The sequence below is a fragment of the Nesoenas mayeri genome, assembly GCF_963082525.1.
Source record: "Nesoenas mayeri genome assembly, chromosome: 23".
Taxonomy (NCBI): domain Eukaryota; kingdom Metazoa; phylum Chordata; class Aves; order Columbiformes; family Columbidae; genus Nesoenas; species Nesoenas mayeri.
The window spans coordinates 2,357,499-2,368,362 of NC_137574.1; the positions used below are offsets into that span (position 1 = coordinate 2,357,499).

General features: G+C 45.1%; 1 protein-coding gene across 1 annotated transcript; it reads right to left on the reverse strand.

Annotated features, from left to right (window-relative positions):
• Window positions 1–5,899: 5,899 nt before the first annotated feature.
• Window positions 5,900–6,985, reverse strand: TSHB (thyroid stimulating hormone subunit beta; the record flags this gene model as incomplete). Its single annotated transcript, XM_080358306.1, has 2 exons — window positions 5,900–6,142; window positions 6,824–6,985. 2 exons carry the CDS (start codon window positions 6,983–6,985, stop codon window positions 5,900–5,902), a joined length of 405 nt encoding a protein of 134 aa, XP_080214432.1.
• Window positions 6,986–10,864: the final 3,879 nt, after the last annotated feature.

The following is a 10,864-nucleotide window of genomic DNA, read 5'->3' on the forward strand; positions in this document are numbered from 1 at the left end:
ACAACTATGTCCCGGGAGTTCCAGACTAAGCTTTACAAGAAGTGCTCTTCTACACAATTTAATAATTGTAATGCATTTTAATGAGTGTTTTAACATACTGAGAGGAAAATATCCCATTAGGTGAGCAGGTGAATTGTATTAGTTACAGTAAACCCGAAGTGAACAAAAAAGGGTTTTAAAATGTCCTTTTTAATGAAAAAGCAAAGGTGTATCTAAGACTAATTTGATTTTTAATGTTTGTATATGTGCAATTAAGAGTTTACACATCTATAGGCATTGTGTAAGCACATGCATATCTCTCCTTACAAATATATTTGTACATGAGCAGGTACCTGTATATGCACTACCTTGTTTAGGTGAGTCCGTGCAAATGGAACACGCTGTGTGTGCACGTGTGCGTGTTCTTGAGTCTCGCTGTGCAGGAGTGCACACACACCCAGAGGGACGAGTGCTCGAGACCCTTCCATGTTGAACTCCTGTTTGCCAAGAATTACCAGAGGAACAAGTGCCATTTTTAAAAGTAAGACCTGTGATCCATTCTGTAACTGTTCTTTCCAAAGCCCAAACAGAATAGAATTAATAACACTGGACTTCATGAAAAAAAACCTTAATGCCTAAGGGCCTGCTCTAGCAAAATAATTCGTGTGAGTAGACCCATTGACTTCACTGTCATGCAGAGACTGGATTTTATTTTTTAGGACTGGACCCTTCATGCAAATGTAGAAAGCTCTGGGGAGGAAACATGTCCAAGGAGATCCAGGCTAAAGGAGGAGAGGGAAAGAGGTGGGAAGCTGGCAGGATAACACAGTCATTTGGGAGCAATTGCAGTGCCAAGTGTGCTGGAGACACACCAGAATAAACCAACCCGATGAGTTAAAGGGGCCACTAAAATCTGTATTCAGAAGCCCCTTTACCCTGCAAGACTCTGTCCGGTGTATAAGCTGGTGCAGGAGTGGAACCTGTATACAGAAAAGCAGGAGCTTTGTCAGATACTCTGTAGGTGCCAACTAAAGAGTGAAAATGGTCAGGGAAAGACACACAGCACTTTAATATCCTCTGTTTCTGCTTCTGTGACTATCACAGCTTCCACGGGGCTCTTACCTCAACCTCTCACCCTTTCTTGCAGGTGTAAGGCAGGAAAGAAAGATGGGACATTTTTACAGAGCCATAAAGTACATTTTTTTACTGACACCTTTAGATTGCATGTCAGGTAGAAAAAATTATCCTGTGTGCTTGAAATACCTCAGGGCTTGCGTTTACATAGTTTGTTTCTATATTTTTATTTTTCTATTTGTCATATTTATTCGTAAGAGAATGTTCCTTTTAAAACAGCCTAGAAGGGAGAAGGGTTGTCCCCAGAAGGGGAAGATAAATTACATCAAAGGCTCAGAATCTCTTAATTTTTGGCTTACTCGAGATAATTCACCATTTCAGAGAACAGCTTTTTGCTAACGATACCTACATAGTAGCTCTGTCTCTCTGATGATCACTGGTTTAGATTTCTGATGCAGTTGTTCAATACACGATGGGCAAAAGCTCCACTAAGCTACATGTGTCATTTAAATGGTCCATGATGTCTAACAGGACTTGGCATTCGCAAGTCAGGGAGTCTTTATTCCACTGAAACATGACAGAAAGAAACTGGATTTCAGAAATGATGTGCATTTTAGTGAGTGTGTTCGTGTGGAATGTACGCCCCCAATTAGCTATGGATGCCATGTAAACGTAGGGCCTGGGACCAACTGTTACAGCCAAAGCAGTTTCCTGGATCCCAGGGACACTCGAGACTGTCCCTGCAACAGGTTCTGCTCTAAATAGATAACGGGATAGGACACAGTAACACTGGCAGCAAGAAGAAACCTGTGTATAGTGTCATTTTTCCCATTCAGAGCAGGACAACTTTCCAGGAACACCAGTAAAATTACCACCATAGGGAAGCCAGTGGTTCATATTCCAAGATTGTTGCCCTACAGAGACAGAAATTTTTTGCAAGTAAAGCTACTTGCATCTATTACACTCCCCCTCCTAATGATAGTATTTTATTTAAACACAGCTACATATAATTGGTTTTAATTCCTCAAGTCTATAGCACCAGAATGTAATGAAAGGACCAGAGTTTACGTCTGTATTTGTTTACTGTCTCTTGAGTAAGGTGGCAGACACCCACTCCTGCTTTTGAGATGCACTGAATAAAAGAGCAGCTTGCAGAAACTTGGGTTGCTTCCCCAGCCCCCCCAGAAGTACCAAAACATCCAAGTGCCTTATGAACCCAGGGAAGAATGGTAGAAGGAAACATTCTGTAAATTCAGACTTGAACAACTGAACTTTCTGCTGAAGTGTTTTGGGTTTGTGGGTTTTTTTCTTCCTCTGAACAGTGCATTTGGTTTTTTTTCTGAGCAAATTACTGCTTATACTCCAGGGTTTACTGCTATTTAGTTCTAGGGGATACTTGCACTGCATATCAGGAACAGAATAATACCAGTTTCTGGTTTAGTTCTCTAAGTTATTGGTATAATTTAAGATGGAAATCAGTGTTACGCACCTACTAGTGCCTTACTAGAATCCAAAGTCGCAGCCTCTTTTGTTGCATCTACTGCTGTGGGGTGCACAGTGTATTTGCAGGTTTCTCTGCATCTTAGTAACGGAAAGTCTTTTTTAGCTCATTTCTGGACAGAAAACACAGCTGTTCTTTCCCTGTCAAAGCTGTAGGGATTCTTTCCTGTTGCTTTTAGATCCTAGCTCGTTAACACCTCCAACTTCCATTGACTAGCTGGAGCTGCCCTTTTGAAAGCTCCACTGTCCCAGGCCAGGTTCTGGCTACCGAAACCGCATCAGTAGCGCCTGCAGTTTGTTGTGCTGCTGCTCTTTCATTCACCTCTCCGAAGTGCAAAATCTTTGATATTTGTCAGCAGTACAAGATCATTTCCAAGCAACTACACTGTATGTCTTCAATAAGAAAGCTTTTCAAAGGTAACTAAATCCAAACCAGTATCTAAAATTCCTCAAATACAGTTAATGCTCCAGAGTTGCATGCCAGGGTTTAATTAACAAACTACAATGCTTGCGTGCACCAGATACATAGTAACTGCCATTTAAGTCAGCAGAAGTACCTATTTATTCCTCCCCCTTGCACCCATTTCAGAGGAAAGAGGGAAAAGATCAAATCTCTCCAGCTGATAATTCTGAAAACACATCGCACACATTTTCTTCTGTCAGTTTGTTCTAAAGCATAAATATGCAAATTGTTGATGCTTTTATTGTATCTCTAAACACCGTTATTCACAATTCCCTTGTCTAATTTTTCTAAGTAACTGACTTCAGCGGGAGCTTCATTTGCTACAGGAGAACCTCAGCCAGTTTTGATGTCTTGCAGAGATGACACAGGAGCTGATGAAGCACAGCCCTGTAATATCCCTACAGTGAAGGTTCATATTTCACTTTTCTTCATACTGAAAGTGACCGTTTTATAGCAAAATGTATTTCATGTGTATTGAAAAAGAAATTGAGTCATCTTAAGCCTTCAAATGCTGTATTTTACAGCCTTTGGAGGCTACTGATTAACAGCAACAGATGCTGTTCATGGAAAATGTACATAAATAAAGGTTTTCAATCTTCTTCCTCTCTTTTGGTGCTCCAGCCACAAACACAAACCACTTCCCATGTCACTTATTTGCTTCTACAGCACAAATTCTGATTTTGGGCAGAACTGGCACATTGGTTTATGCTGCAAAGTCTCTCCTTGAGAGAAAAAAGAAAAAACAAACAACAAACCTTATTCTGTTGCTGAAATCACCTTTCACTTCCCTAACGTGTTCTGAAGTGGCATTTTATCACCTTTTCTGTCTTTATTTGAACCAACTTTCTAATAAAAATAACCTGAAATAAACAACTACTGGAGAGAATGTGTCTCTGTGCCCTGTCAGACAAACTCCCACAAACTGCCCAGGAGGTACCACGGCGCAGCCTCTCCTGCGAGCGCGGCAGCGGGCGGCCAGAGGGTGCGGAGCTCTGACCGCGACAGAGCAGGGCCTGGACCCCGGCACCTGCTGCACCCGGCCCGCACCTCAGCCCTCACAGAACAACAGAATCCCAGAGTGTCAGGGGTTGAAGGGCCCTGGAAAGCTCATCCAGTGCAATCCCCCCATGGAGCAGGAACACCCAGATGAGGTTACACAGGAAGGTGTCCAGGCGGGTTGGAATGTCTGCACAGAAGGAGACTCCACAACCCCCCTGGGCAGCCTGGGCCAGGCTCTGACACCCTCACCATGGAGAAGTTTCTTCTCATATTTAAGTGGAACCTCCTGTGTTCCAGTTTGCACCCATTACCCCTTGTCCTATCACTGGTTGTCACCAGCAGAGCCTGGCTCCATCCTCCTGACACTCCCCCTTTCCATATTGATCCCCAGGAATGAGTCCCCCCTCAGTGTCCTCTTGTCCAGCTCCAGAGCCCCAGCTCCCTCAGCCTTTCCTCACACGGGAGATGCTCCACTCCCTTCAGCATCTTGGTGGCTGCGCTGGACTCTCTCCAGCAGTTCCCTGTCCTGCTGGAGCTGAGGGGCCACAACTAGACACAATATTCCCCTCACCTGCTGCATCCCGGCCCTCGTCACGCGCCGTCTCCGGGCACCCGCTGAGGCGACGGCACCAACGCCGCGCGACGCCCCCGCCCGCCGTCTCCTCAGGCCGAGGCGCGAGCGCAGGCTGCGGGGCGGCTCTTCCCGGAGCTCGCCCGGTACTCTCGGCTGTGCGATCGCGCCGGCGCCGGGCCACGGGTGGGGTCCGGGTAACGGAACAGGGCCCGGGCAGCGCGACAGGAGCCGAACCGGCAGCCGCCGCTTCACCGGCTCCGCTCTCCTCAGAGACCCGCGCGGCGCCCCGGCCCCGCCCACCAGGGAGGGGCAGTGGGCGAGGCTCGCTCCCCATTGGCTGCACGCGCGGCGGGCAGTGCGCGTGAGCGGAGCTTCGTCCGCGCTGCGGGTGCGGGAGGGCGACGGAGCGGCCGGTGTGTGCGATCGCGGCGGCAAGGCCGAGGCAGCCGGCGCGCCCTGAGCTGTACCGGGGGCAGCGCTCCGGTTCGGCGGGGCCGGGTGAGAGGTGGTTCAGTGTGCATGGTGGGCCTGGGGTCCGCCCCGTCTGGGCGGGGCTGCGCGGCGGCGCCCCCTGGCGGGTGGGCGGGGCAGCTGCCTCCCGCCGGGGCGCGTCTTTCCCCCTCAACCGGAGCGGCTGCGGTGCCGGTTCCCCAGACGCGTTAATTCGGTCGGGATTGTGATGCAAGGACCGCAAGGAACCGGCTCCGCGCCCCTGCTGCGGGGGGTCGCAGGCGGCCCGGCTGCGTGGCTGGAGCTGGGCAGCAGCAGAGCAGCTGCAGGCAGAGGATGACCCGGTTTTCAAGCCTCTCCCAGGTAAGACGGGGCTAATGAACACGACAATGACATCAGTGATGAAGAGGAGGCCGATGACGTTTAAGGGATAAATTTGCTTCCACGTGGATTCTGATTGACCAAGCCCCCTACAAGCCTAATTTGAATTCTCTGCTCCTGTGCTCTCCTGTTACTTCCTCACCAGAATTAAGATGTTGAGAAGAGGATGTTGGGATTGTCTGCAAATCCGTTGCTTAGTTATGTGAAAAGGCATTTTAAGATAAATTAAATGTAAACCAACCCCTGACCCTCAGGAGCCATCACCTCAATAGAATGCTGTTGCTGTATTTGAGGGTCTTAAAGTTGGACACAAATTCTGCTGAAAGGACAAAGGGACACAATGTTCTGAGGGCATGTCAATATGTATTGAAATAGAATAAAACTCTGCACGCCAATTTGCAAACCTATTGTGAAATACGCTTTTATTTACGTGTAGCTGTGAGCAGAGAGGTACATGTCGACCACGTTCTGTTGGAAGCTTACATGTTACAGAGCTTCTGTGGTTTAGTGCAATAGTTTGTCCTCACCTTCTCGTGAACGCAGTCACTGTAATCGGTGTTACATTTGCCACACTTGCAGCTCACGGCCACAGGGTAGGAATAATACGGGACGGTGTGACGAGGGCAGCCCGGAATCAGCACCGTTTGATACATCATCTCTTTGTACGTGCACACGTTCTGGGACAGAGCGCTTTTGAGTAGCAGCTTCTTGCCGTTGCTGTCCTACAAAGAAAAAACAAGTGCATCGTTTCACCAAAGCGTACACGAGCGTCATTAGACCTCCTTTGTTGTTTTCTCAAACAGGCAGACAGCAAACCTCTTCACCCTTAAACTGGCTCTGATATTTTCAGAATACTTCTGTTCAGATGGGCAGTTTTGCCTCTGCGTGTGACTGGGGCTCTCCACCCCTGTACATATTTTCACTTTGCTTTTATGGTTTTAACTAATGTGCTCGGCTCACAGCGCTTTGTCATCCGTATTGGCTGCCCGCTGACCACGGCGGAACTTGCTACATTGAACAGTAAAGCTCAAGCATCATGTTTGGCACATCTACACACTAGTTGGCATAATGGTAGTGGGAGTAGGAGTTACCCAAGTCCCTTACATTAAATAAGAGTGACTGAATATCATCTGCTTCTCACCTGTTCCATCCTGACCCCACAAACTGACTAAGGAGGCTCTGCAGTGACAGCAGCTCTCGGGTCTCTGCTGTGCCACCGGAGGCCTGGCATTTCTCATCCATCTCTTGGCAAAAAGCTAACTTGAAAACATGATAATAGTGTGATTTTTTTGCCTGTGACAAATTGGATCATTTACACACAATTTTTCCAGGGAGAACAGGCACTTTTTTGCAGTCACGGCCCTTATAGCAACAACTGCCTAGAACAGAGTAACGCCTTGTACCCGAGTCATGCAAAATCCAGCGCAGATGGTGGTGTTGATGGCCAAGCAGAAGGCACATTCCCTTTTCTCCACATGGATTATATACTCAGAAGGAGCACAAAGTGATGCTGTTTGACCAAAAGTCAGGCCATAGAGGAGAGACATCACAAAGAAGGGACTCATGCTAGACAGGGGAAAAACAAACAAACAAAGCAAACCCTAATTAAAATCAGACATACCTTCCAGCCCTTTTCTCTGAGTTTGACAAGAACAGTTAGCATAGTCTCAGACTAGAAGTAATCTTAACTTTTTTAGCTACAGCCTGACAAATTCTTTCCAATCCCAGACCTTTAATTGAAAGAGTACTAACCACTAAACAGAAAAGAAAGGTAAACAGGCCATTAACGATATATAACAAATTCACATATTACATAGAACTTTTCAATAATGAGTGATAAAATGCTGACACAAATAACAGGAGCTAAAGGATTTGAAAATGTGACCTATGTGAGAGAACATGAGCTCTAGAATTAACCAGAGATGCTAAAATAATCTCGTTGGTTTAAAAGTAATTTTCTAAAGAAAGTATCTTATGAATGTTCAAGAGAGAAAAAGAAACAGCTGTGCATATCAGACATACCGCTGTATTTTTTACTTCCCAGTTGGCTCAGAGGCATGACGAAATGGGAACACTGCCAATAATTAAATAATAGATTCAAGCAAATTACAATAAAGAACATCAACAAAGAGTTAATGAATCCCCGCTTTATCTGCCTGTTGTACTGACCTAATTTTTCAGACCTGCTGGGGGATCCTGAGAACAAAGCTTTGATTAACTCCGAGACAGTTCCAGGGACTACTCGACAACTTCTAAACTACAAACTTTAAATGACAGAGTCTACAACATACGGACATCACCCTCCAGTCTCTCCCAGCTGCCAGTTTCCCATAGCAAAAGCCGCTCGTTACACAGTCTGGTTTACCCTGTAGCTGCAACAACGCAAGTCTGGAAAGACCAACCTCTTGTCAGCTGAATTCTCCCCTATTACAGGAACCTGATTCTGCCTTGAGTGGGGAGAGGCAGTGAGCCAGCACGAGCTCCGGGTGTGCTTTATACTCTCCAGGCTAATTCCAGGCTGATCTTTCTGTTTATATAATTGCATCTGAATTGCTGCTTTCTTATCGTAAAGTCATCTAATGAAAATTCATGCTGAACCACAAAGCAAATGTGATAGGAACAAATGTGTCCATAATATCCTAACCTGGAAACTGGAGCTGGAAATCTAATTATTTTAAGAGTCATTCTCTTCTCAGGCTTTTAAACTAACCACTGCTTTAAAATAAGTTATTATTGATGAATTTAATCGCTACATAGGACAGCAACATTATGGCAGGAAGGCTAGCATGGAAATGGCGTCATTTTGAATCACATATGACATTCTACACCTTTGTTTTGTGGCAGTTTAATGAAGCCTGGTTCACGCAGTTTGCTCATTACCAGGCAGGCACAACTGAGATGCAGTGTTATACACGTACACTAACACACCTCGCAGCAATCGCTCTGCAGCGTGGTTAGGTACACCCTGACTTACTACTGGAACAAAACACTGAGAATTTGTCCGACATTGAATCTACTGAGCAAATATCAAAGTAACAAGCAATTCACTCTGAAATACTAATTGACTGTAAGAAACCACTCCTTGTAGCACAATGAGAAGCAAAATACTGCATCACCACCCGTGAAACTGAGATGTCTACAGCCAAGGGAAAAACCCTCGCGGTTAGGGCTTTGTGACCGCCTGGGAGGAGTGGAAGTAAAGGGTCGAGTCAGCGTGCACGTCCTGTGCCAGTTCAGCACAAAGCCCCATCCTCACTGCACCAGCCCTGTCGCTGTGCTCGTCACGCAGCTCCGCTCACACCTTCCCTTCCAGCTCATCACCCGGTGCCATCGGACTTGGGTCTGATGTATCTCATGTGGCTCAACCACACTCTCCGTTTACCCAGCCCTAAGAAATGAGATAAAGTTGAGCGTGAATTGGTCAACATGGTCACTTTGGGCTATTTGAGGAGCGATCCAGTCAGTCCGATCTGTGTGCAGCTAATTCCTCAATAACGTTATCTCCTTTTCCTGTGGTTTCGGACTGCTGCACACAGCTTTGTGTCCTGGACTAATTCTCCAACATGATATAGTTCTCCTTCTATTAAGACTAGTTGAAATCTTTCCATTTTCATGGAGTCTTTAATTATGGTTTAATTTCTACCATGTAACTTTTCAGGAATTAAATATAATTTACTGGATTAAGGACATGAGCAGAGCATATTTGCAAGAAAAAATATTAAATAACTTGTATAAGGAATAAATATTTTAAAATCAATGTCATTAGCTAGCTAATGCTAATTTCAACCAGTCTGGGAATACTGAGGAAATTTCAAAACATTAAGAAAAGTGCTAATATTAGGCCAATATTTAAAGAGAGAATGTTGACCCAGGTAACTCTCAACCAGCTAGCCTGACATCTATCCCTGATAAATCAGGTAAAATAACAGAAAGTTGATACAGGATTTGAGCAATAAAGAATTAACGGATGAGAACATAATTAATGCCCTTCAAGATGGTGTTCCATAAAATAGGTCATGCCACACAAACCTGGTTTCATTCTTTGAGGCGATTACAAATTTGGTTGTTAAGGCAACTACACAGATGCTAAGTCCTTAGTTCCATCTGGCCAGAGCCCCACGGTCATGAAGGTTTAGAGCCATTAGGCAGAGTCCTATGTGGCACATGCTAAATGTCGGGAATTATTAATCACTGGAGCAGGCAGTGTAATTTCAGTAGTGCCTTTCTTCACTGCAACTTTTTTAACCCGGCCTCTGGATGCACTGCAGTGCATTACAGAAATATCTGACCAAGTATTAAGAATGAAAATCTATTTATCTGGAAGCACAATGAATTAGTCTGAGTGGACCTTGAGACTAACGTGACTACTGCTGCTCATACTCAAGTTGGCTCCACACTGACATGGACACAGAAGCTCTTTGCTGGCATCACACTAACCTGCCCGTTTGTCAGGTGCACTAAACATCACCGGAGTGATACAGACATTCACGTTCCTTTAGTAATTCACACAAACTTTTAAGCTGGTAGAAGAACTTTTCCCTGACAGAAGACTGTGGCAGGACAACAAAGTCCCATGTGGCCATCTCTGAGTGGCCAAGGCTTCTTTCATACAGTTTCCTAAAATCCACAGTTAAAAGTCTGATGCCTATGGATGTAGTTCTTTGTTTGCCCCCCCGCTGACCTGCAGACTGTTCACTGATAGAAATTTTTAATGTGTTTTTACAGCCATCAGCTTTGCAGCCCTGTTCTGGAACAGCCAGTTACACTGTTAATTATTTATCTTTAACCTTTCTGTTAACTAAACCAATCCGTTCACTGACATCAGTTATTTTACACTTTCATTAAGTGAAAGACGGTATGCTGATGTTCTACAAGAAGGGTTTTAAGTGATGTCTGGAAATAGAATTTAGTAATCATAAAATTCTCGGGTTCATTACCCAGGAATCTCTGTAACGGGCTGGAGAAATTCAGTGCATACCAGAAGCTTATAGGTAAAAGTAATTTAATAGGATTCTCTGTCATTGACCAATTCTTAAGATAGAAGGAGGAACAGTGAGGACAAGTTGTCACATATGATTCCTACCCACTCTTTGCCTGTTAGTGTAACACAATGAAAACTTTGTGATCTTACAAGCAGGTTAACTTCTAGAGCAGAGCACCTCTTGTTTCACTGCAGATAGCACTGTGCAGATTAAAATAAAAACATGTCCAGGCTTGCAAGCAACAGAGAATTAGCAGCAATGCTGATGAAAAGAACAGGCAAAGCCAATCAGATTTCTAAAAGATCAGTATTCTGGTAGAGGAATTATTTCCGACCTCATCCTGTTGCAGATCGCCACTGATAAAAGGAAATAAGATCCTAATATGTTGCCACAGAAACAAGTGTTTTTGCCAGGTTTTGCATTTAAACAGACTGTGGCTGCTGAATTTCCAAAGCTAATCTG